General features: G+C 38.6%; 1 protein-coding gene across 2 annotated transcripts in view; it reads left to right on the top strand.

The window, feature by feature from the left end:
* CNTN1 (contactin 1) overlaps positions 1 to 11,776 on the top strand; it is a 409,422-nt gene extending 397,646 nt beyond the window's left edge. For both annotated transcript variants that reach the window (XM_061416436.1, XM_061416437.1), the window contains one exon: positions 9,489 to 11,776. In XM_061416436.1, the coding sequence (XP_061272420.1) occupies positions 9,489 to 9,565 (77 nt within the window). In that variant the 3' untranslated portion in view covers positions 9,566 to 11,776. The remainder of the gene's footprint in view (positions 1 to 9,488) is intronic.
* The last annotated feature ends 15,264 nt before the right edge of the window (positions 11,777 to 27,040 follow it).

Genomic DNA, 27,040 nt, shown 5'->3' with positions numbered 1-27,040 from the left:
ATTCACTAAGTAGTAATTTTTAAATGAATGCACCAAATGTCATATTTCAAATTCATAATTATGAGATGGTGCTTACTATGTATTTTTAACTTTTTTCCATTTAATTATCATAAATACTGTGCTATGGAAGTATTCCCCATTTGGCTGATAAAGAAATGAAGACTCTGAGATATTCAGTACCTTGCAGGAGGTTGCACACTCAAGTGAACATAACAGTATTCAAGTGAATTTTTCTTAATGCCAAGTCTCATGCTTTAGTGAAAGCCGCACCTTACATTTCTAAAGAAGTAGGTAAACCAGTTTTAAAAGTCCTCAGCATTATAGCCTCATCTTGCCCAAAAGTCATATTAAAATTAGGCTACACACCATGTGCTTGTTAACCCTAACCCTAACCAGCAAGGAGGTCCAACCAGTCCATCCTAAAGGAGATCAGTCCTGAATTGGCAGTCCTGAATTGGAATTGGAAGGACTGATGTTGAAGCTGAAGCTCCAATACCTTGGCCACCTGATGCAAAGAACTGACTCATTTGAAAAGACCCTGATGCTGGGAAAGATTGAAGGCAGGAGGAGAAGGGGACGACAGAGGATGAGATGGTTGGATGGCATCACCGACTCAATGGACATGAGTTTCAGTAGGCTCCAGGAGTTGGTGATGAACAGGGAGGCTTGGTGTGCTGCAGTCCATGGGGTCACAAAGACTCAGACACAACTGAGCGACTGAACTAAACTGTTGGCCAATAATAGACAAAAGTTATGTTTACATTTCCCAGCAAATAAGCAGTCATCACTCTATTAGATATGCTTGCTCCTTTCTTGAAGAGGAAATGCATCCTTGCAATGTAGCATTTCCTAAAAGGGAAAGGACCAGAGTCAACGTAAGGAAAGTATACAACTACCAGAAAAAGCTGCCAGCAAATCATATACCCTTGCCAAAAACAATACCATTTTGCTTGACATATGGGTTTATAATTGCCAAACAAATAGGAGTAGCAAGATTAGTGGGTTTCACCAGTTTTAAAGAACTATCATAACCACTATCACTTACATAATCAAGCTTTTAATGTATATATAAACAAATATCAACTTAGATTATCATAGATAAGGAGAAATATAATAAATATCTTTACAAAGTTTATGGCTCAATCCTTGAGATTCTTAAATTAATCATGGTTTGCATGGAATCACATACTAATAGCCATACTAAGAACCAAAGGACTTAAAATATTGAACCCTATCATTTTACAGAAGGAAAATCAATAGCCTTGACAAGTAAAATGCCCAAAGATCATGCCAGCCTCAGAGCCATATTTTGAGTCCAAATTTTCTCTTTTCTCTAAGTTATACAACTAGCTATCGACAGGACTATAAATAGGTCTTAAATTGTCTTTTTCTCTTCTTCACACAGCTTAGTGTTTTGCTATCTGAAAGAGATATAAGGAGAAAAAATTATAAAACACAAAATAAGCAAGCTGATACCACATAGGCACTATAATAAAATAGATCTCAAAGCAAAAAAATAAATCAACAAATATATAAAAAGTCTACAGTATCTCAAAGAAAAAAATCCACTTTAATTTTTTATTTCTTTTTTGTTTTTCTTTTCCAGAAACTCTTAAAAATAGATTAGATTATTCCATTTTACCAACGGCAAGTATTTATGCTTATAATAATTGAGATAACATTGAAAACTTTCTCAACATTTCCCCCAAGAGTTAGCAGAGTGAACTAACTTTTAAAAAGATATCTCTTTTAATTCTTCTTAGACAATTTATAAAAATAACTGTTCTGGTATATGGCCCAGAGTAAATTTTACGGTTACCCTCATTAGTTACAGGAGTTTTATTGAAAATTCTTTACCAGATTCTAGGCAAGGATCAAAAATAGGGTAGACTAACTGGAAGAATCCAGGAAAGGTCAAAAGGAGACTCCACGTATCCTACCACCTTCCAGAATCTTCGTTGGCATCCATCTTGGCTGAGCAATGTATGCGTGAGTCAGAGTAATTGGCCAGAGACAACCAGGAAACTAATCCTATCACCATAAAATACTGAGACTGTGAACCATGTGGCATGGCAATCCTGGGTTTCTTTTCCCTCCTGCTGTCTGCCCAGGCACCATTTCCCAATAAAATCCCTTGATTTGTCAGCAAGAAAAAAAATAGTGGGTCAGGAAAAGGGCCAGAAGAAGGGTGTATGGTTTGCCGGCTACTTATCCTGGCAGTTGTATACTTTCCTTACCGTTGACTCTAGTCTTTCCCCTGTCAGGAAATGCTAAACTGTAAGAATGCATTTCCTCCTTGAGAAAGGAGCAAGCACATAGAGTGATGTCTGGTTATTTGCTGGGAAATGTAAACATATGGTCTATTATTGGCCAACAAGCACATGCTAAATAATCTAATTTTGATATGATTTTTGGGCATGATGAGGCTATAATTATGAGGACTTTTAAAACTGGTTTACCTACTTCTTTAGAAATGTAAGAGTGAATATGAAAGAGAGAGAGACATATAAGATGGAAAGCCCAGAAATTAATTTACCAATAACAAATCTATAATTGTTTTGTCTGGGATATTTAATAAAATCCCAGTAGTCAAGACAGATTTTAAATAGTTTTCTTTTCTTTTTTTTTTTTTGCCTCAAAAGACTTCAGATCCTTTGTGTTAAGTCCTGCAAGAAAATTGGAGTGTGCGATATTTTAAAAAAATGATCTTGGTCAGAAAATTCACTCATATATTAAATTATGTGTCAGGATTTCAAAGTAAGAAACAGCTTTTCCTCCTTAAACTTTGTTTTCACCCACCTCTGTCACAAAATTTAGGAAAATAAGTGCCATTTTCTCACTTAATCCTCACAACATCTAATTGGTAAACACATACAAAACATTTTCTAAAGGGTACACAGCCAGGGAGTGATAGATTCAGGAGGCCAAACTGCTTAAGCTAACTCCAAAAACAAAGCTCTTAATTAATACCTAAGATTAGAAAGGTTAATGTCTTCTTAAGTGACCCTTCTCCTTGGCCAGAGTGATTGACTGAGGGATGGGATGGGCACCTGCTCTAATCTAGTTCAATCACACAAATCCACTAACTCAGCCACAATATTGGTCTTATAGTAGGTGTATGGCTCAGACTTCTCAAATAAGAATCTTTCCTTAAGAGTTTTCTCACTGGAGTTGGCGTTAAAAAAAATCATCTCTTTGCTTTTAAGAATGTATAATTGTGAGCTTCACACTTTGATCTATCTTGAAGAAGTCAGTCTGAGAATGTGAGGCAATCTGCAAAGGAAGAAGAGATAAAAGCCAGAAATCTGGCAGACACAAGTGTTCAGTTAACTGGCTCTAGTTGTCCCAAAGCAGTGCAAAATCAGCTTTTTCTTCATTGAGTTCCAGTGAATTAAAATAAAGAATCCCCAACTACCATGTCACAGAGGAGATCACCTTGAGCTGCTGCTGCTAAGTCGCTTCAGTTGTGTCCGACTCTGTGCGATCCCATAGACGGCAGCCCACCAGGCTCCTCTGCCCATGGGATTTTCCAGGCAAGAATACTGGAGTGGGTTGCCATTGCCTTCTCCGCACCTCGAGCTAGGCAACTACAGAAAAGTGCAATATGTCCGGTGTTGATATGTGAAAGGACATTTCAGGGCTGTTTGTGACCTAACAGGACACAATATGTAACTGGGGAGCAGTAGGTAGGCATATAGGTTTCCAATGTAAATTGTGTGCAGGGGGCACACCTGCTTTCTCTATTGTTTTCCTTTGGTTTTATCCAACTATTTTTCAAAAATATAATGTAGGATTATATAAAGAGATGAACAACATCAAATGTATCAATCACTGTCATTTATGGGAGTTTTCTATCAGCCATGCATTTTTTTGAAGTGCTGTACATAAAACAACTATTTTCAAACTGTGATAAGCAAAGCGCCACTCATTTTCTGGAGTGATGGGCTTGAGGGAGTACAGGAATCAGCATGAATGTAAAGGAGGTAAAAAATATCTGTGGTCCCCTGCCCCAGGCCCATCTTTAAATAAAGCATCCCCTCTCCCTCCTTGTTCAGTTAAAGAGCTTCCATATATGATTGCTTCTGAAGAAAGGTTATCCTGCTAAAACACACTAAGAACCATCGATACACATCTTCTCCATGTCTTCTCACAATAAAGACATGAGATATATTATCCCTGTTTCTTACTTGAAGGAACTAGGACACAAAAAGATTAAAGAATATGCTCAGGATTACCTAGCCAACTGAAAGCAGAGGCAGAATGTGGGCTTCATTATCCTTGCTTGGCTCTAGAGCCCCATGACACTATTCTTAGTATACCCTTACATCTCCTGGCAGGACAGTGGCCTGCTTACAGACCTTCATATTTGCCTATTTGTTCTCAAAATCTAAACATCCAAAGACCAAGTACAAAGTCGTACTCTGACAGGCAATCAGACCATCTGTAATTGACTAGATGTAACAAGGAAACACACCTCAACACAGTCATGGAGCACCACTCAAGTAGGAAGGAGAAACATCTTATGTAAGATTTGAGTTCTTGCTGAATAATCCAGAGGAGGGTCTAAGGGAAGAAGCAGTCAGTTCCGAGTTATTTGCTGTTTCTGAGATAAGGCCAGAAGTATCAGGAATTAAGGAGGGTTGGGACCCATCATGGGGGTTCCCAGGTGGTGCTAGTGGTAAAGAACCCACCTGCCAATGCAGGAGATGCAGGAGGCATGGGTTCAACCTCTGGGTTGGGAAGATCCCCTGGGAAAGGAAATGGCAACCCACTCTAGTATTCTTGCCTGGAGAATCTCATGGATGGAGGACCCTGGTGGGCTACAGTCCATAGGGTCACAAAGAGCTGGACACGACTAAAGTGACTTAGCATGCCAGGGACCCATCATGAGGGGAGAGTAGTTTACCAGCTGCATGTTCCTAGTAAAAGATAGGAAGAGTAAAGAAGGTATGGAATATTATTGGTAAGTCAACACTAGCCACTCAGTGATGGGGTTGTTCTTGCATTTTCTAGTCGCTGCATGATCTTAGAAATGTTTCACAGTTGGCATTATCTTTGTCTCTCATATAACTAACCTGAATAAAGACAGGTCACTTTGTTGTGTTTTTTTTTTTTTCCCCTCTGAGCTGATTTTATTGTCAATCCCAGACAGACTGTTACATTCTCCAAACTTGCTGCTATCCCAGAGGGAGTTTTATTGAATTCAACACAAACACACACTGATGTATTCCTAAAACACCTAATATATATGAAGATGGGGATAAATCATCTTATCAAAACACTTTCTTCCCCCATCCCAAGGCCAAGGATAAGACTGTGAAGGAATCCAAAGTAACATCCCACTAAGACAAGTTGGAGAACGCTTTGGGCTGAGGAGTAAAACATGGCCTTTCTGATGTTGCAGATTTTTAACATTGTTTCTCTGATAAGAGATGCAGGTCACTGTGGTTGTCTTTGTCTTCTTCTTTAAACCCCTATGTCTTACCCCTTTACTGTCTTTCTGACCTTGTACTCCACAATCAGAAAAGATTCAGGGATATTAACTGTAAAAATTATTTATATCATACCTTTATAGTTAAATTACTATATGTTGAGCTTGGTATTAGACAACACAGCTGAAAATATAATTTGGATATATTCCCTGTCCTGAAGATGTTCACAAAATGTTAAAAATTGTGAACATAAAGCATGACACCATGAGGAGAAAATTATAGCAAACATTAGCAACTTGGGTTGGAGCATGTCCAAACTTAAGCATCAGAAAAGACATTTGTATTAAAAGCTGACTAGACTGTCTTATGCTCATGCTCAGTACTCAGTCGCTCAGACATGTCTGACTCTTTGTGACCCCATGGACTGTAACCCACTAGGCTCCTCTGTCCATGGGATTTCCCAGGAAAGAATACTGGAGTGGGTTGCCATTTTCTTCTCCAGGGGATATTCCCCACCCATTAATCAAACCCCCATCTCCTGCATTGGCAGGTGGATTCTTTACCACTAAGCCACCAAGGAAGCCTGGAGTGACCGTCTACTTACCATAAAACCTGAAAAGATTGTTAAGTACTGCTTGTTTTTTACTTAAATTTCTCTTCTCAATGTGTAACTAGACAGTTAAGAGTAAAAAAAATCCAGAAACCCAATGACATAGTATTCTAAATAGGCTTTACATGAGTTCTTATAGGCAAAAGTAATTAACCAGATTGATGATTTGTTCATGTTTGATATTCAGTGAAAGTGAAAGTTGCTCAGTTGTGTCCAGCTCTTTGCAACCATGGACTATACAGTCCATGGAATTCTCCAGGCCAGAATACTGGAGTGGGTAGCCTTTTCCTTCTCAAGGGGATGATCCCAATCCAGGGATCGAATCCAGGTCTCCTTGCATTGATGCAAAATACATGTTTACAACTAACCATGTAAGTACTGAAATTATTCTTGATAGCAATATTATATACATTTTGTTAGGTAAAAAAAGAATATATGTTTAAAACCCCTCAAGAATATGGGGATCCCACATTTAAAATGACTTTAAATAGCAATTCAGTGAGGTCTCTAATTTCTGTTTGGAATGTGGAAGAGAATTGAAGATGAAGACCACAATTACATAGGCTTGAGCCATTAGAGAAATTAAATATAACACACATAAACTTTGAAGAGTTTATTTTAAATAAATCAAATATCCTGATGTTGCAGCCACAAGTTATGAAATTATATTTGGTTTTCATACTAACACCAAAACTTTAAAATGGCATTCACAGTTGACTAACCATCTTTCTGTTGCCACAGTTTGTACTTAGACAACCCACATATTCAGGCAAATACACGAACGTGTACCCATCACTAATGTAATTTGTGGTCAAAGGACAGAGCATTTCAGAGACCCTGCTGTCATTCTCAGACAAAGGTCTTTGGGAAAGATCATTTAAATTAGGTCAAACATTGAAAACTAATATTTTTCTGTGTGATTGAGGTTTATTATTGGTCATCTTATTGAATAAAATAATATGTGTGCTGAAGCATAGTTTTAAAATATCTATGTAGAAAAAGAGAAGGAAAACTACAAGAACAAATACCCCTGGAAACAGCTTAGGCTCTCTACTTTCCCCTATGCCATTTATTTTCCTTCAGTGCTCTGCCTTGACACTTGAAGTGCAGGATGTAGCATTCTAGTGCTTTTCTAGACCTGGTTCATTTCCAAAGTGATCTGTAGAAAGTGGCAGCAATGTAGAAAGAGCATGGACTTTGGAGCCAGGCTGATCTGAGATCTAATCCTGGCTCTGTCTTCTACTGGCTACTGGTCTTAAGCAGTAATTTTATCTGAATCTGAGTTACAAAATCTGTAAAGTGCAGGCATGAAATTAAGAGACACTTGCTCCTTGGAAGAAAAGCTATGACAAACTTAGACAGCATTTTAAAAAGCAGAGACATCACTTTGCCGACAAATGTGTATATAGTCAAAGCTATGGTTTTTCTAGTAGTCATGTATGGATATGAGCTTTGGATCACAAAAAAGGCTGAGCTCTGAAGAACTGATGCTTTCATACTGTGCTGGAGAAGACTCTTGAGAGTCGCTTGGACTTCAAGCAGATCAAACCAGTCAATTCTAAAGGAAATCAACCCTGAATATTCATTGGAAGGACTGATGCTAAAGCTGAAGCTCCAGTACTTTGCCACCTAATGCAAATAGCCGACTCACTGGAAAAGACCCCGATGCTGGGAAAGATTGAGGACAGGAGGAGAAGGAGGTGACAGATGATGAGATGGTTGTATGGCATCACCAATTCAATGGACATGAGTTTGAGCAAACTTCAGGAGATAATGAAGGACAGGGAAGCCGGGCATGCTGCAGTCCATGGTGTCGCAAAGTCGGACGTGATTGAGTGACTGGACAACAACAATAACAAATCTATAGAGTCAGGATAGTAAGTTCTACCATCTTAGACTACCGTATAAATACCACAATACACATAAAAGGCCAGTGTGGTTTCTGTCTTGTAATTATAGAGCAGTGAATAGCAGCTATCATAGTTATTATTAGTGTCATCATTGCTACTGGTAGTGCTATTATGCAGCATCTCCATAATGAGGCAGCTGCTTGAGGGCCATTTACATTGTGCCTACTGTTCTGGCCCCACTTTTACCCTCACTGCCCTGCTCACTTCTAAGAACCCCTTTATGTGTGTCTCATAATGTTTTCTCTCTTTTCCATGCAGCACCAAATGCTGCTAACAGGGCAATAGCGGAATATAGGTAGACACAATCATTGTCCACCTTACAAGGAGTATGACTGTGCTTTCAATGACCAAATTGAAGAAAAGATTCTTCTCTTCAATCTTGAGTCTTTCAAAATGTAAGGAGAATATTCCAAAGAAAGGGATATTTAGACAGCTGTAGATATCGTTGATGACAATGACTTAAAGTTTCAAATTTAGAGAACTTCCAAATCTATTATATTTACACAAATAGACACAAATCTATTATACTTGCAATCTGTTGACTGTATTTTTAGCCTGCCACTTTTCCCAGCAGTGCGGTCATTGAAAAGAGTTCTTAATAACTGTGGAGAGTTGAAAGGAAGAGTATACATTTTTGATCCCACTTTTCAACCCTTTCTCAAGAATTCCAGTGATGCTGGACTTAGACCTATAAATTTCCTTAGCACAGGAAGAGCCCTTCTAGATGGCGTTCAAGATGTATGTTAAGTATATAGAATATCACATCATTTTTATTCTTAAATCACAGCATTAATATTTCAGGGCAATTGTTCTTTAGATATAAATTTGAATAGATTATTATTATCAAAAATACATTTCTCAAATCATTGTGTATAAGTCCCTAAATGTTTTAAAACTATTGATATATGGGATATGAAATCATGCAATATCTTCCAGTATACATATGATGTCATTCAGTTCAGTCACTTAGCATGTCTGACTCTTTGTGACATCATGGACTGCAGTATGCCAGGCTTCCCTGTCCATCACCAACTCCCAGAGCTTGCTCAAACTCATGTCCATTGAGTTGGTGATGTCATCCAACCATCTCATCCTCTGTTGTCCCCTTCTCCCCTTCAATGTCATTGCCCCAGGTTTAACATTATTAGCATTTTTGCTGCATCTCTTCATCTTATTGTGTCACAGCTTACTTATGATTTTTCACTTATTTATGTATGTTTCTTGACCTAGTGCCTTCTAGTAGAAGTTTAGGACTGCTGGATCATAGGCAAAATAGAAACATTTGTGATCTTATTATCTTAAATGATTTATATGAACTCATGGTATAAATAGTCCATATACTTTCACACACAAAATCCTTTATCAACCATTTTTATTTTTACTAAGTCACTTAAGACTAAGAGAAGCTGGTATTTTTTTCAAAGGAAACACTTGTTTTTCAGGGTTACATAATATGGTCTTCCCCAAAGCAGAAGAAATGAGCAATAGTGACTGTTATCAATGAACTAATAAGCACGTGTTTGATTTGCATTATAGGTGCACCCATCCTATCACCATGTCTTCTCGGCTTCCTGCTGCCTGCCCTTGGCATCCTTGTCTACTTGGAATTCTGAATGTGGTGTGACAACCTGCTTTTCCCAGCCCAGCTCAGAGAACACCCTTCATCCCTATGATGACTACAGTTCCTTCCAATCCCTGCGGCTCCACGCTAAGCCAAATAAATCATAATTTAACAAACTATCCAACTGATTTACAACATATGTTATGACTGAGGCATTCAGGAACCCCTTCATCCAAAAGAATAAACTTTTAAATGAATATAAAATGGTTTTTAACTCGTTCCAATATGCCTTATAAACCACTTAAACTGATTCTGTGACAGTTGCATGATTTAATCCAATGGGACAAGTTACAGTGTTCAATTCAATACTATAGGCTGTAGAGTGAAAGTAAAATCACCATACACAGGTGCTTTAAATTTAATAACAAGTTGTGAAATATAATAGAGGTTGAAGTGTTGATCGTATGTGGTAAATGTAAGAGTACTATAGTCTCTTGTACTATCCTCTCTGTTTTGGGTCCTGCATATTTTTGAATGGCCCCTATCATTCTTGACATTTTGAGTTTTCTTAGAAAAAAATAATAGAACTGAAGAATTAGACATAATCTCCAATACCAAATCATTTTATTGAATAAGTTGGAAGATTTTGAATATTGAAAACCAAATTCTAGAACTTATGATAAGTATTCCTATTTTGGAAGCAAGTAATTTTCTAAACATTTGGTTTTCAGAATCAGTAATTCTTTTAAGTTAGTTTTTTAATAGTAAAATTAACATACTGTATGAAGTTTTTTTTTTTTACTTTTGTATTCTACTCTGATGTTCTTTTATGCTTTTCTTATTATCAATTTCAAACCTCAAAAATCATAACTCTTGTGATAGAGTATCATCATGTTGCTGTATTTATTCATATGTGAAATGATCAATTTTAAAAAGTAGAGAGCTTCCATTTTTTTAATTGAGAAGTGACAGGCTTTACATAGCTAGGAATAAATGTCAGTTAAGTGAATATCAGAATTATCTAATATTCTAGTGTCTTTGTTTTTGTGCTTCATTATAAGTAAAACCTTTCTTTATTAAAGGTGTGGGATCAAGAAATCACCTGTAGCTTGGAAAAACTACAGTATTCCCCATTATTTTTTAAATTTAGTTTTAAATTAATTTCCTGCTTCAATGCAATACCGAAAACTGGCTAAAAATACCAAATCAAGGTTTGTTAATGGTACTTTGAAGAGTATCCAAAACTAGAAGGCTGGGAGGAGACAAATAGCTTGTCTGTGCAGTGGTATCTCCCAAGTGTTGGTATTTTAGGTTTTTATAAGTCCTGAAAAGGAAGATGCACATTTCTTCATTCTCCATGGTGTGCACGGACATGTGTTTGAGTGTGGATGTGAAAGAAGTAATAAAGGATTAGCTGGCTAATGAAATAGTGCAATGTCTGATGCTTCAAGAGGTATAATCCTATTTTATTAGCACAACCTTGCTAGCTAATTAGAGATAGAGTTTATCTTTTTAGAAAGGATAACTTATAGGTTCATAAAAATATCTACAGGAAGCAAAATAGATCTATTACTATTTTACCCCCTTTTCTTTAATTTGTATAATTTTTGTACTATATATCTATGTGTAAATGTTTAGAGCTTTCATTAAGAAAATACCAATAAATATTTCATTAGTTTACATTTAACTCTTTGTTATAAAATGAAACTTTTTAAAAACAAGTGAAAGGGATGATTCCCCAGTAGAAGTATGTCAACGGTCTGAGATCATTGCCAGATTTCATAAAATATTTAATTATTTGAAAAAGAAACAAAATCTCTTCATACTTTCGGGGAAACAAATACTCTGTGAGCCTTCTGTACAAATGTTTGTGTTTTCATTGTTACACTTTGAGGTTTTCCTTTTGCAATGTGACCCATGTTGGGCATTTTTATATAATCAACAACTAAATATTTTGCCAAATGCATGCTTGCCTTTTATTTTCTTATGTATGGTAATAAAGAGCAAAACTGGTTAGATTTTGCATGAAATGGTTCTGACAGATAAGAAGAAAACAGACTTTGAAGGTTGTTTGTTTAATTTTAAATTTGTGACAGAGATAAAATAGAGTAAAATCTCTCATACACTGATAATTCAAGCTTTCATTTCCTCATAGACGTGTACAAATTTGACTGGGACCATCAGGTTTAAACTGTTGTCAAACTAATGCATCATCTGCTTTAAGACACAAGATTCTTAATTAAACTTTATATAGTGATAGATACATCTGTTGTTTCTTTGTATTTCAAGGAAAGGTGGTAGTAGTTTTATTTGATACTGATAAATATTGAATTGATTTTTTTAGTTATTTTTTATCATTTTTTTCAATGGAGTAGCATAGGACTGTGCTTTGTCCTTTTTATGAATGAAAAAAAATTATAAAGAAATAAATGTCTTACTGTTACCCAAGAAATAACAACTGTCCTTTCAATTTACCTGAATTTGAAAATTCATTTTTAGAGGATTTTCTTTAAAAATTTAATAACATGGAAAAAATATTACATATTAAAACAGCAGTTCAATGTTTGAAGCGTTCTACAAAAAAATATACATAAAAATATATACATGCACACACAAGCATTACAATGACATATGATCACCTGGGAGATGTCTTCAATTTATGGAGAGGTCAGTGCATATCACTCAATCTTATGCTGGACACTAATGCAAGCTGTTAGATACTGAAAAAATAAGAGACTGTTTAAACCCTGAATGAGCTGATACTCTTAATGGAGGAATTTACTTAAAAGCATAGCTGTGCAAACAGGAATCTGGTACAGGTGAAGCCTTCTCTGAGTCCTGAGCCAGACTGAACCTCAAATGCTGAATCCCAGAGGTTTCTGCCTTCTTCCTTACATCCTCCCTTGCGTTCTGATTGTGATTTCTCACTGGCATTCTGACCTCTCTTCCTGTTTCATGAAGCTTGCTTCCACCCTGCACCCTGGTTCCCCTTTTGGACCCCACCTCTGTTTCTTGACCCTAAGTATTATATTACTTCCATTCTAATATTTTACTTTTGGTATTTGACCCAGGACTGACCCCATCTCTAATTCTCCAGGCTTTGGGAGATCAAAGCTTCTTTCTGTGAGTGCATTTTCCTTGTTAGTTGTTCTCAAACCTGGTTGTCCATCAGGATAACCTGGAGAATTTGAAAAAGCAAAATAGATTTCCTAGGCCTCAGTCAGGCTTACCAAATCAAAATTGGGCAGTGAGGCATAGGGATCTGTATCTTTTTAGGTTGTTTGTGAGAGTCTAAAAGGGATCCCAGGTTTGAGAATCACAGGTTTTCATCATTATTACAAGTTAGATTAATTGATATTTTAAATTGAATCAACAATATAAACATCATGGATACATAATTTAAATTCTCTTAAAAATAAATCCATTCTCTTGGTTTATCTAAAATGTTAATTTGTTCATTTTTTGTCTTTTGGTTCTATATCTTAAGTGTCAAAATGCTATATACTTTTTGTCTGTTAAAATTGTCCCCTAATTTGTTTGTGTCTAAAATCCATGCAGCAGACTGAAATGCATTTCAGGTTTTCTCTCTAGAGAAATGTGGATTTTATTTTATTTTTTTCTTTTCCCTTTTTGTAACATGGAAAGTTAAATTTTGATACCTAATTTCCTGAATCTCTAATCTTCTGGAGATGGCTAATATAAAGATTGTTGAAAGGTGCCCCTTCTCCAACTTGAGCATTTTTTTTTTTCCACAATGGAAACATGAGTGGTTATGAATGAGTTGACTTCAAAATTAGTGGGTAGGGAGGCCAAAATTAGTTTCTACATTGTTTATCACATTTAAAGAACAGGTTTCACTTTTCAATTACTACTAATAAATTTGATGCTTGGAGAAATTACATGCATCAGTACCCATGATGCTATTACTATTTGACTCTTGAATTCAATTGGGCATATCCTAAGGCAAAACTGTGAAGTGAAGAAACTTGTCTTAATCTATCCTATGTCCTCAGTCAGGCTCTTTTGCTTTATGAAAGCTGCCTTAAAAGCAATCCCCTAACTTTCATACCTTCTTGTATTAGTTTCCTAGGTTTTCCACAACAAATGACCACAAACTGAGTGGCTTCAAACAACAGAAATCTCTCCCTTACATTTCTGGAAGCTGGAAGCTGGAATTCAAGGTGTCAGCAAGATTGGTTTCATGTGGATTCTGAGGGAGCATCTGTTCTGTGCCTCTCTTGTGGTTGGAGGCAATCCTTGGTGTTTCTCGGTTTGCAGCTGCATGTCTCCAATCTCTGCTTCTGTTGTCATGTGACAGTCTCCGTTTGTATTTAAATTTCTCTCTTTTTATGGTTGCTGGGGTGAAGGACAGGAGGAAGGGATAATTGCAGAATTTGAGATGTGTGGCAACCTGAATGGGAGGGGAGTTGGGGGAGAATGGATACATGTATATATAGGGTGAATCCCATGGTTGTTAACCTGAAACTATCACAGTGCTGTTTGCTAATCAGCTATACCTCAGTACAAAATAAAAAAGTTTAAAAAATATAAATAAAGGAATAATTTTCTCTCTTCTCATAAAAACACTAGTCATTGGATTAGGGCCCACCCTAATCCAGTTTGACATCATCTTAATTTGATTACATCTAAAAAGTTCCCATTTCCAACAAAGGTCACATTCATAGATTCCAACTGAACATAAATCTAGAATACTATTCACCCCAGTATATGTCTCTTTTCCTTTTTTTAAAACCTGTATATCCCCGCTCAGACTTCCCAGCTGAAGCACGGGTAAAGAATGTGCCTGTCAATAGAGGAGATACAAGAGATGTGGGTTTGATCCCGTGTTTGGGAAGATCCCCTGGAATAGGAAATGGCAACCCACTCCAGTATTCTTGCCTGGAGAATTCCATGGACAGAGGAGCCTGGTGGCCTGTAGTTCCTGGGATTGGAAAAAGTCAGACATGACTGAGAACTGAACACACACACACACATGCCCCACTCATGCTAATGAGGATTAGACTGAAAAACGACTCCAGGGATGCTTTCATAAAACATTTGTGTTGATAATATACAACACTATGGAACAGAATACATTATGCTAAGTGAAAAAGCCAGATAAAAAAGACTGCGATTCCATTTATATGACATTCTGGAAAAGGCAAAATTCTAGGGACAGAGAACAAGTCAGTGGTTATTAAGCGTTAAGAGTAAGGAGGAGAGTTTGACCTAAAAGGGGCAGCATGGAGGGAACTTCTGAAGGGTGCCAAAACTGATGGCAGTGACTCAAATCTATTTATCAAAACTCATAAAACTATACAACAAAAAAGGGAGTTTTACTGTATGTACACTTTAGAAATTTTTATAATGTAGTTATGCAAAGATCATGAATGTTGGACAGACCTGTGATCATATTCTAACTCTGTTATTACCTTATGAGATACCTTGTGAAACCTTTGATGAGTAAGTTGACATTTGGAAGATAGTTTCCTTTACCATAAAGTAAGAGTAATACTTTTGAATCACTTAGAATCCTTTCAGCTGCAAGTGACAAACACTCAACTCAAATAAGTTTAAGACAAACAAGGACTTTGTTGACTCAAATAATTGCATCTATGAGATACAGGGGCTGGGTATAAGGGCTTAAATAGTGTCATCAGAGAGCTACCTCTCCATCTGATGATTCTGGTTCTCCCTGTGCACATGTTTCATTCATAGGCAGGCTATCTTCTTGTGGCAGGAATCATGGATGCTGACTGGTCCAACCCTACATTCTACTGATTGGTGGCTCCAAAGCACTAGAGATTCTTTTTCCTACTTATTACAGGTATAAAATCTCATTAAAGACTCATATTATCCCCAGGAGGCTGGCCATCTTTCTAGATAACTGGATGGTGGCAAGAACACTGTAAGAAGTTTCACCAGAACCACATGAAATGGAAAAGGATGATTCCCTTAAATGGGACACCAGGTGCTATTAACAAAAGGAGGATATTGGACTAGCAAAAACATTCTCCACTCCACTTGTTCTTCCTAAAATTCTATGTGTTAAATAGATGATAGAGTTAAAATGCCTAGCATATAATAAATGCCTGCAAAATCTTAAATTTCCCCTCCCACCATAACTTTTCACCATATATATGCATATTAGCATATAAGGCTTCTAAAATTCTTAATTCAGGTGATTGAATAGCTAGAGCTTAGCATTCACAGTCAAATCAAGGTCTGCTCTCCTTGGTAAGGTAGAGCTGATTTAGTTGAAATGAATGCAATCCTGTCAAGTCACTTCAGTCATGTCCGACTCTTTGCTACACTATGGACTGTAGCACGCCAGACTCTTCTGTCCATAGGATTCTCCAGGCAAGAATACTGGAGTGGGTTGCAATGCCCTCCTCCAGGGGATCTTCCAGACCTAGGAATCAAACCCATCTCTATATCTCCCGCTTTGGCAAGTGGGTTCTTTACCACTAGCGCCACCTGGGAAGCCCCAATGAATGCAATAGCAGAATATAAAAGAACAGGGCCAGGGGTCTGATGGCTCTGAAGTCTTCCTTTTATTTCATTTGAAATGTATAACATTTTCAATAATGAGGAGTGAGGGGAAAACATTGTCTAGCAGTCCTGGCTATACTTTTTTCATTATTTCTGAGAATGATGTGTATATCCAGGCATACTACAAGTTTCCAAGGGACTTGAGAACTTCTTTGGAAAATCTTATCCAGTTATCCAATGAATCAATGGGAAAGGGCATAGCACATTAAATTGGTGAAAACACATATACCATTTAAAGTGAACTATATTAGTTATTTATCACCATAATAATGCTGCAGAAACATAGTCACAAAACCTTAGTGGCATATAACAGTAAACATTAATTGCTCACACATAAGATCAGCAGTGGATCAGAAATGTGGCCTTGCTAATGTGAGCTGGACTTTCTCACACACTTGAGAGCAGGCTGACTATCAGCTGTTATAGCTGGCGCCTTTAGGGCCAGCTTGGATCTGCTCCACTTTTCTGTCATCCTGCAGCAGCCTAGTTCTGGCATGTTGTCATGACAAATGGCAGAGGTAGAAGGAAACAAATGGAAATGTGCATGTACTCTTTCAAGCCTTTGCTTGCCCCATGACTACTAATATCTCATTAACAGAATCAAGTTATAAAGCTCAGACTCAAGGAGCAGGGTAGGTCACCCACGTATGTGGGCGGACACCTTAAAGTTAAAGGCAAAGGGTGTGGATAAAGGGAATACTGATAAGTTGGAACCAAATGATGCAATCTACCATGTATATTTACCAAATCCCATTGGTTTAAAGGCCACTAATTTTACCATCAAGAAAGAAAAAATACCTGTAATTAAACTATAATACAATGTTTATCATATAGACTTGTATATTTATGGAAATATTTATTTAAACAAAATGTTTATGACTTGTGATTCTCATGCACACACAAGAAAGAAACTATGTGCAAAAGAAATTGTGTAATATAGTCTTAAATATTTCCATATTCAGAAAATAATTCTTCTAAACCAATCTTAAACTCTGAGTAATTGGTATTTGTATTTTGCCACAAAATATTATTCTTTGGTGGTATTTGTATATGCATCATTTCTTAAAAGACTGCTTAAGTATATCTTTGAAGCTCCCAACGCTCATTCTGCAGTACTTTCTCAATCTTATCAGGCATTGTTGTTGTGGTTGTTGTTGTTCAGTCACTAAGTATGTCTGAATTTTTGTGACCCCATGGACTGCAGCATGCCAGGCTTCCCTGTCCTTCACTATCTCCTGGAGTTTGCTCAAATTCATGTCCACTGAATTGGTGATGCTATCTAACCATCTCATCCTCTGTTGCCCTCTTCACCTTTGCCTTCAATCTTTCCTAGCATCAGGGTCAACTCTTCATATCAGGTGTTGATCTCCTTGCAGTCCAAGGGATTCTCAAGCACCATAATTTAAAAGCATCAGTTCTTCGGTGCTCAACTTTCTTTATGGTCTACATCAATGCATGACTACTGGGAAAGCCATAGCCCTGATTATTCAGACCTCTGTCGGCAAAGTGATGTCTTTGCTTTTTAAAATATTGTCTAGGTTTGTCATAGCTTTCCTTTCAAGGAGCAAGTGTCTTTTAATTTCATGGCTGCAGTCACGATCCACAGTTTCTGTTCTTTATCTTGCTCATCTTTGCATGAAATGTTCACTTGATAGCTCAAAAATTTTTTGAAAAGATCTCTAATGTTTCCTATTCCATTGTATTCCTCTATTTCTTTGCATTTTTCAGTTAAGAAGGAGCTTTCTTATCTCTTCTTGCTATTCTTTGGAACTCTGCATTCAGTGGTATATATCTTTCCCTTTCTCCTTTGCCTTTTACTTCTTTTATCAGCTATTCCTAAAGCCTCCTCAGGCAACCACTTTGCCTTCTTGCATTATTTTTTCTTTGTGATGGTTTTGGTTACTGCCTCCTCTACAATGTTATGAACCTCCGTCCATAGTTCTTTAGACACTCTGTCTACCAGATCTAATCCCTTGAATCTATTCATCACCTCCACTGTATAATCGTAAGGGATATGATTTAGGTCATACCTGAATGGTCTAGTGCTTTTTCCTGCTTTCTTCAATTTAAGTCTGAATTTTGCAATAAGGAGCTCAAGATCTGAGTCACAGTCAGCTCCAAGTCTTGTTTTTGCTGACTGTATAGAGCTTCTCCATCTTAAGCTGCAAAGAATATAATCAATCTAATTTCAGCATTGACCTTTTGGTTATATCCATGTGCAGAGTCATCTCTTATGTTGTCGGAAGAGGGTGTTTGCTATGAGCAGTGTACTTTCCTGGCAAAATTCTGTTAGCCTTTGCCCTGCTTCATTTTGTACTCCATTGCAACTTGCCTGTTGCTACAAGTATTTCTTGACTTCATACTTTTGCGTTCCAATCCACTATGAAGGAAAGGAGATCCTTTTTGAATTAGGTTTTGCAAGTCTTCGCTGAACCAGTTGACTTCAGCTTCTTCAGTATTAGAGGTCAGCAGATAGACTTGTATTACTATGATGTTGAATGGTGTGCCTTAAAATGAACCAAGATCATTCTGTTCATTTTGGGGACTGCACTCAAAAAAAAGAGATTGATAATCTTTTTTTTTTTTTAATATGAGGGCTACTCCATTTCTTATAAGATATTCTTGACAACAGTAGTAGATATAATGGTCATCTGAATTAAATTCACCCATTTCCATTCATTTTAGGTCACTGATTTCTAAGATGTCTATGTTTACTCTTGACATCCCCTACTTGACTACATCCAATTTACCTTGATTCATGGACCTAACTTTCCAGGTTCCTATGAGAAATTGTTGTTAGAGCATTGGGCTTTACTTTCACCACCAGAAACATCCACAACTGAGCACTGTTTCCACTTTGACCCAGCCACTTCATTCTTTCTGGAGCAATTGATAATTGTCCTCCACTCTTCCCCGGTAGCCTTCTGACTTTGTAACCTGGGGGGCTCATCTTCCAGTATCATATCTTTTTCACTTTTAGTACAGTTCATGGGTAAGAATACTGGAGTGCAGTAAGAATACTGGAGTGGTTTGCCATTCCCTTCTCCATTTTGTCAGAACTCTCCACTATGACCAGTCCATCTTGGGTGCTCCTGCATGGCATGATTTATAGCTTCATTAAGTTACCCAAGCCCCTTCACCATGACAAGGCTGTGATCCATGAAGGAGTATTAATAGGCATTAATATCAAGCACTTATAGATAGCTATTAGGGCTATTAAAAAAAAGAAAAAAGAAGTCCACAAATTCTTTGATATTCCTCCTTTCAGGAGGTGGAACCTAATTCTAATTCCCCTCCACTTGAGGTTGAACTGAATTTAGTGACTCATTTCAAGCGAATATGATAAAAAACAGAAGTGACAGTGCAGGATTTTGGAAACTAAGTCATAAAAAGCCAATGCAGTTTATATGGTTTTCATTTTGGTCCTTCTCTCTAAGACAAATTGTTGTAGAAGTACACAGGCAGCCCTCTGGAGATGTCCCCATAGTGAGAAACTGGGCCCTGCCAACAGCCATGTGAATGAGACATTTTGCAAGCACATCCCAGCCCCAGTCAAGCCTTCAGATGACTGAAGCCCTGGCTAAAAGCAAAGCTGCGGGCTGGGAAAGACATTGAATAAGAGCTACCCAACCAAAATGCTTCCATGTTCATGACTCTTGGAAACTGCATGATATAACAAATACTTGATGTTTTAAGCCCAAAAGATTTGAGGATAGTATATTATACATAGAATAAAATAAAAACTCATTTTAAGCAAATGAAATTGTCTGACCTGGCCAACAGGAAGAAAAAGTGTTATCCTTTATGCCCAGTTCAGTTCAGTCGTGTCCGACTCTTTGTGACCCCATGTATTGCAGCACGCCAAGCCTCTATGTCCATCACCAACTCCCGGAGTTTACTCAAACTCATGTCCATTGAGTCAGTGATGCCATCCAACCATCTCATCCTCTGTCATCCCCTTCACCTCCTGCCTTCAATCTTTCCCAAAATCAGGGTCTTTTCAAATGAGTCAGTTCTTCGCATCAGGTGGCCAAGGTATTGGAGTTTCAGCTTCAACATCAGTCCTTTCAATGTATATTTAGGACTGAATTCCTTTAGGATGAACTGGTTGGATCTCCTTGCAGTCGAGGGGACTCTCAAGAGTGTTCTCCAACACCATGGTTCAAAAGCATCAATTCTTCAGCACTCAGCTTTCTTTATAGTCCAACTCTCACATCCATACATGACTACTGGAAAAACCAGAGCTTTGACTAGATGGACCTTTGTTGGCAAAGTAATGTCTCTGCTTTTTAATATGCTGTCTAGTTTGATCATAGCTTTTCTTCCAAGGAGCAAGCGTCTTTTAATTTCATGGCTGCAGTCACCATCTGCAGTGCATTTCACTTCAGTTCAGTCGCTCAGTCATGTCCAACTCTTTGCAAAGCCATGAACTGCGTCACTCCAGGTCTCCCTGTCCATCCCCAACTCCCGGAGTTTACTCAAACTCATGTTCATCGAGTAGGTGATGCCATCCAACCATCTCATACTTTGTCATCCCCTTCTCCTCCTGCCCTCAATCTTTCCCAACATCAGGGTCTTTTCAAATGAGTCAGCTCTTCACATCAGGTGGCCAAAGTATTGGAGTTTCAGCTTCAACATCAGTCCTTCCAAAGAACACTCATGGCTAATCTCCTTTAGGATGGACTGGTTGGACCTCCTTGCCATCCAAGTGACTCTCAAGAGTCTTCTCCAATACCACAGTTCAAAAGTATCAATTCTTTGGTGTTCAGCTTTCTTTATAGTCCAACTCTCACATCCATATATGACTACCGGAAAAACCACAGCCTTGACTAGATGGCCTCTGTTGGCAAAGTAATGTCTCTGCTTTTTAATATGCTATCTGCTGCTGCTGCTGCTAAGTCGCTTCAGTTGTGTCCAACTCTGTGCAACCCCATAGACGGCAGCCCACAAGGCTCCCTCATCCCTGGGATTCTCCAGGCAAGAACACTGGAATGGGTTGCCATTTCCTTCTCCAATATGCTGTCTGGGTTGGTCATAACTTTCCTTTTAAGGAGTATGTGTTTTTTAATTTCATGGCTGTAGTCACCATTTGCAGTGATTTTGGAGCCCCCTCCCCACAAAAAAAAAATAAAGTCTGACACTGTTTCCCATCTATTTTCCATGAAGTGATGGGAATGGATGCCATGATGTTAGTTTTCTGAATGCTGAGCTTTAAGTCAACATTTTCACTCTCCTCTTTCACTTTCATCAAGAGGCTTTTTAGTTCTTCTTCACTTTCTGCCATAAGAGTGGTGTCTTCTACATATCTGAGGTTATTGATATTTCTCCCAGCAATCTTGATTCCAGCTTGGGCTTCATCCAGCCCAGCGTTTCTCATGATGTACTCTGCATATAAGTTAAATAAGCAGGGTGACAATATACAGCCTTGATGTATACCTTTCCCTATTTGGAACCACTCTGTTGTTCCATGTCTAGTTCTAACTATTGCTTCCTGACCTGCATACAGATTTCTCAAGAGGCAGGTCAGGTGGTCTGTTATTCCCATCTCTTTCAGAATTTTCCACAGTTAATTGTGATCCACTCAGTCAAAGGAAGCTGTGGCTCTACAGTGCTGGGGCAGCAAGCAGCCAAGAGGAAATACCCCATGTCCAAGGTCAGGAGCAGTGACTGTGCTTTGCTGGAGCAGTTGTGAAGAGAGAACCCATGTCCAAATTAAGAGAAACCCCACTTAGACAGTAAGCTCTGAGAGGGGACATCAAAGGGCAGACAGACTGAAACCACAATCACAGAAAACTAGCCAATCTAATCACATAGACCACAGCCTTGTCTAACTCAATGAAACTAAGCCATGCCGTATAGGGCCACCCAAGATGGTCAACAAAATGTGGTCCACTGGAGAAGGGAATGGCAAACCACTTCAGTATTCTTGCCTTGAGAACCCCATCAACAGAATGAAAAGGCAGTGATTCTGGAGCCCCCCAAAATAAAGTCTGTCATTGTTTCCACTGTTTCCCCATCTATTTGCCATGAAGTGATGGGACCAGATGCCATAATCTTAGTTTTCTGAATGTTGAGTTTTAAGCTAACTTTTTCATTCTCCTCTTTCACTTTCATCCAGAGGCTCTTTAGTTATTTTTAGCTTTCTGACATAAGGGTGGTGTCATGTACATATCTGAGGTTATTGATATTTCTCCCAGCAATCAAAATTCCAGCTTGTGCTTCATCCAGCCCAGCGTTTCCCATGATATACTCTGCATATAAGTTAAATAAGCAAGGGTGACAATATACAGTCTTGAAGTACTCGTTTCCCTATTTGGAACCAGTCTGTTTTTCCATGAGGAGATACCCCATGTCCAAGGTCAGAAAAACCCAACAAGATGGTAGGCACTGGAGTGGTGGCTGAACAGTGCTGGAGAGGCTGTGAAGAGAGACCCCACACCCAAGGGCAAAGGAGAAGGCCCAGCAAGACTGTAGGAGGGGCAAATTCCCCATTCCTACCAGAGATGCTCAGAGGGCTGAACAAACCTTGTGTGCACCAGGACCCAGGAACCCCACAGAGACTGAGAGAGAACTGTGTTTGAACATCTCCTGTGGAGGTATGGGTCAGCAGTGGACTGCCGCAGGGACAGGGGCTCTGGGTGCAGCAGACTTGGGTATGGCATAAGACCTCTTGGAGGAGGTCACCCTTAACCCTACCATAGAGTTGCCAGAATTCACACAGGACTGGGAAATAGTCTCTTGGAGGGCACAAACAGAACTTTGTGTGCACCAGAACCCAGGATAAAGGAGCAGTGACCCCATAAAAGACTGATCTAGACTTGCCTGGGAGTGTCCAAGAGTCTCCAGCAGAGGCATGGGTAGATGGTGGCCTCCTGCAGGGTTGGGGGCAGTGACAGCACTGTAACAGCACATGCATGGGATCTTTGAAAGAGTTCACCATTATCTTCATTACCTCCAGAGGAACCAACAGTCAAACTGCCAACATCAGTTGGATTATTGAAAAAGCAAGAGTCTTCTTGCTTTTTCTTCTAAGGGGTTCTTACCCACAGTAGTAGATATAATCGTCATCTGAGCTAAATCGACCCATTCCAGTCCATTTTAGTTCAGTTCAGTTCAGTTCAGTCACTCAGTCGTGTCCAACTCTTTGTGACCCCATGAATCACAGCAGCCCAGGCCTCCCTGTCCATCACCAACTCCCGCAGTTCACCCAGACTCACGTCCATCGAGTCAGTGATGCCATCCAGCCATCTCATCCTCTTTCATCCCCTTCTCTTCCTGTCCCCAATCCCTCCCAGCATCAGAGTCTTTTCCAAAGAGTCAACTCTTTGCTTGAAGTGGCCAAAATATTGGAGTTTCAGCTTTAGCATCATTCCTTCCAAAGAATACCCAGGACTGATCTCCTTTAGAATGGACTGGTTGGGTCTCCTTGCTATCCAAGGGACTCTCAAGAGCCTTCTCCAACACCACAGCTCAAAAACATCAAAAGAATCAAAACCATTTTAGTTCACTGATTCCTAAAATGTTGGTGTTCACTCTTGCCATCTCCTGTATGACCACTTCCAATTTGCCTTGATTCATGGAGCTAACATTCCAGGTTCGTATGCAGTATTGCTTTGTACAGCATTGGACTTTATTTCCTATATGTCCAGGTGCTCTATTTCCATAAATTTCAGTAGATAATAAATTTTGGTCTTACTGATGAATCATAAGACATTTAAAGAGCCATTAAACTCAATGTTTTATCCCCAAAATGCTCCTAACACAAATAAAGTAATACCAATTATAAACAGCTATGACCAAAGTCACATATGTGCAAGCAGTGACAATAAAGTCATTATTGTCTCCTGACTTATAGCATTTAAGAGATGCTATAAATTTTAAGATGCATTCCATTCTTAGATATCAGTCAGTTCAGTTCAGTTGCTCAGTTGTGCCTGACTCTTTGCCACCCCATGGACTGTAGCACGCCAGGCTTCCCTGTCCATCTCCAACTCCCAAAGCTTGCTTGAACTCATGTCCATCGAGTCAGTGATGCCATCCAACCATCTCATCCTCTGTCATCCCCTTCACCTACCTTCAATCTTTCCCAGCATCAGGGTCTTTTCCAATGAGTCAGTTCTTTGCATCAGGTGGCCAAAGTTTTGGAGTTTCATCTTCAGCATCAGTCCTTCCAATGAATATTCAGGACTGATTGCCTTTGGATTGACTGGTTTGATCTCCTTGCAGTCCAAGGGACTCTCAAGAGTCTTCTCCAACACCACGATTCAAAACTATAAATTCTTTAGCACTCATCATCAATTCTCATATATTAACATGTAAAAAACATTGAGTGTATTAGAAATAATGAAATATGAATATTTACAGTTTTGAATAATTACAGCTTCTGGACCAAATTTGAGTTAAAGAAGGTAAGAGTTATATTTAGGATGCTGAACATTATTTGTTTAGTTCACCGAGGAAGCAAAATGCCTAGCATAAGTGGCTAGAATCCCAGTAGTGATTTGAGATGAGCATGGTTGCCAAGAGTAATAGTCTCTCTACATTTACATTTATCATAAAGACAACAGTTCAAAGTGTCCCAACAGGCTAACTATGCTTCTCTTCACAGAACAGCACAAGATTTTGTATGTAATAAGACACACACACAAACACACATGTGACTCAAATGGAAAAGAATCCACTTGCAGTGCAGGAAACCCAGCTTTGATTCTCGGTAGGGAAGATCCCCTGGAGAAGGAAATGACAATGACTCTAATATTCTTGCCTGGAGAATCCCATGGTCACAGGAGCCTGGCGGGCTGCAGTCCATAGGGTTGCAAACAGTAAGACATGACCGAACAGCTAACACGAACACCCATACACAATACAGAATGGTTTAGTGAATGAAAGAATGCAATCAATCTGATTTCTGTATTGACCATCTGGTGATGTCCACGTGTAGAGTCGTTTCTTGTGTTGTTAAGGAAGGTGTTTTCTATGATCAGTACATTCTCCTGGCAAAACTCTGTTAGTCTTTGCCCTACTTCATTTTGTACTCCAAGGCTAAACTTGACTGTTACCCCAGATATCTCTTACCCCAGATATCCCTTAACTTCCTACTTTTGCATTCCAGTCCCCTATGATGGAAAGGACATCTTTTTTGGTGTTAGTTCTAGAGGGTCTTGTAGGTCTTCATAGAACCATTCAGCTTCTTTGGCATTAGTGGTTGGAACATGGGCTTAGATTACTGTGATATTGAATGGTTTGCCTTGGAAATGAACAGAGAGCATTCCATTGTTTTTGAGATTCCAACCAAGTACTGCATTTCATGCTCTTTTGTTGACTATAAGGGCTGCTCTGTTTCTTCTAAATGATTCTTGCCCACACTAATAGATATAATGATCATCTGAACTAAACTTGCCCATTCTGGTCCATTTTAGTTCACTGATTCCTAAAACACTGATGTTCACTCTTGACATCTTCTGTTTGACCACTTCCACTTTGCCTTGATTCACGGACCTAACATTCCAGGTTAGTATGCAGTATTGTTCTTACAGCATCGAACTTTACTTCCATCAACAGTCATATCCACAACTGGGTGTTGTTTTTTCTTTGGCTCAGCCTCTTCATTCTTTCTAGAGCTTTTTCTCCACTAATCTCCAGTAGTATATTGGGCACTTACTAACATGGGGAATTCATCTTTCAGTGTTACATCTTTTGCGTTTTCATACTGTTCTTGGCTTCTCAAGGAAAAATACAGAAGTGGTTTGCCATTCCCTTCCCCAGTGGACCACATTTTGTCAGAACTCTACACCATGACCCGTCCATCTTGGGTGGCCCTACATGGAATGGCTCATAGTTTCATTGAGTGAGACAAGGCTGTGATCCAAGTGATCAGTTTGGTTACTGTTCTGTGATTGCAGTTTTCATTCGGTCTGCCCTCTGATGGAGAAGTTATATACAGTCAGCAAAAACAAGACAAGGAGGTTACTGTGGCTCAGATAATGAACTTATTGCAAAACTCAAAACTAAATTGAAGAAAGTAGGGAAAGCCACTAGACCATTCAGGTATGACCCAAATCAAATCACTTATGATTATACAGTGGAAGTAACAAATAAATTCAAGGAATTAGATCTGATAGACAGCATGACTGAAGAATTATGAATGGTGGTTCATAACATTGTATAGGAGGTGGTGATCAAAACAATCCCTAAGAAAAATAAATGCAAAAAAAGGCAAAACAGTTGTCTGAGGAGGCTTACAAATAGATGAGAAAAGAAGAGAAGCAAAAGGCAAAGGAGAAAAGGAAAGATATACCCATGTAAATTCAGAGATCCAAAGAATAGCAAGGAGAGATAATAAAGCCTTCCTAAGTGATCAGTGCAAAGAAATAGAGGAAAACAGTAGAATGGGAAAGACTAGAGATCCCTTCAAGAAAATTAAATATACCAAGGGAATATTTCATGCAAAGATGGGCACAATAAAGGACAGAAATGGTATGGAACTGACAGAAGCAGAAGATATTAGGAAGAGGTGGCAGAAATACAGAGAAGATCCATACAAAAAAGATCTTAATGACCCAGATAACTATGATGGTGTGATTACTCACCTAGAGCCAGACATCCTGGGGTGCAAAAGTCAAGTGAGCCTTAGGAAGCAACACTATGAATAAAGCTAGTGGGGGTGATGGAATTCCAGCTGAGCTATTTCAAATCCTAAGAGATGATCCTGTTAAAGTGCTACACTCAATATGCCAGCACATCTGGAAAACATCAACAGTGGACACAGGACTTGAAAAGGTCAGTTTTTATTCCAATCCTAAAGAAAGACAATGCCAAGGAATGTTCAAACTACTGCACACTTGTGTTCATTTCACGTGTTAGCAAAGCAATGCACAAAATTCTCCATGCCAGGGTCAACATAATGTGAACCGAGAAATTCCAGATGAACATGCTGGATTTAGAAAAGGCAGAGGAACCAAAGATCAAATTACCA

Source organism: Bos javanicus, chromosome 5 (assembly GCF_032452875.1).
Source record: "Bos javanicus breed banteng chromosome 5, ARS-OSU_banteng_1.0, whole genome shotgun sequence".
NCBI lineage: Eukaryota > Metazoa > Chordata > Mammalia > Artiodactyla > Bovidae > Bos > Bos javanicus.
This window is presented reverse-complemented; position numbering and strand designations above follow the sequence as displayed.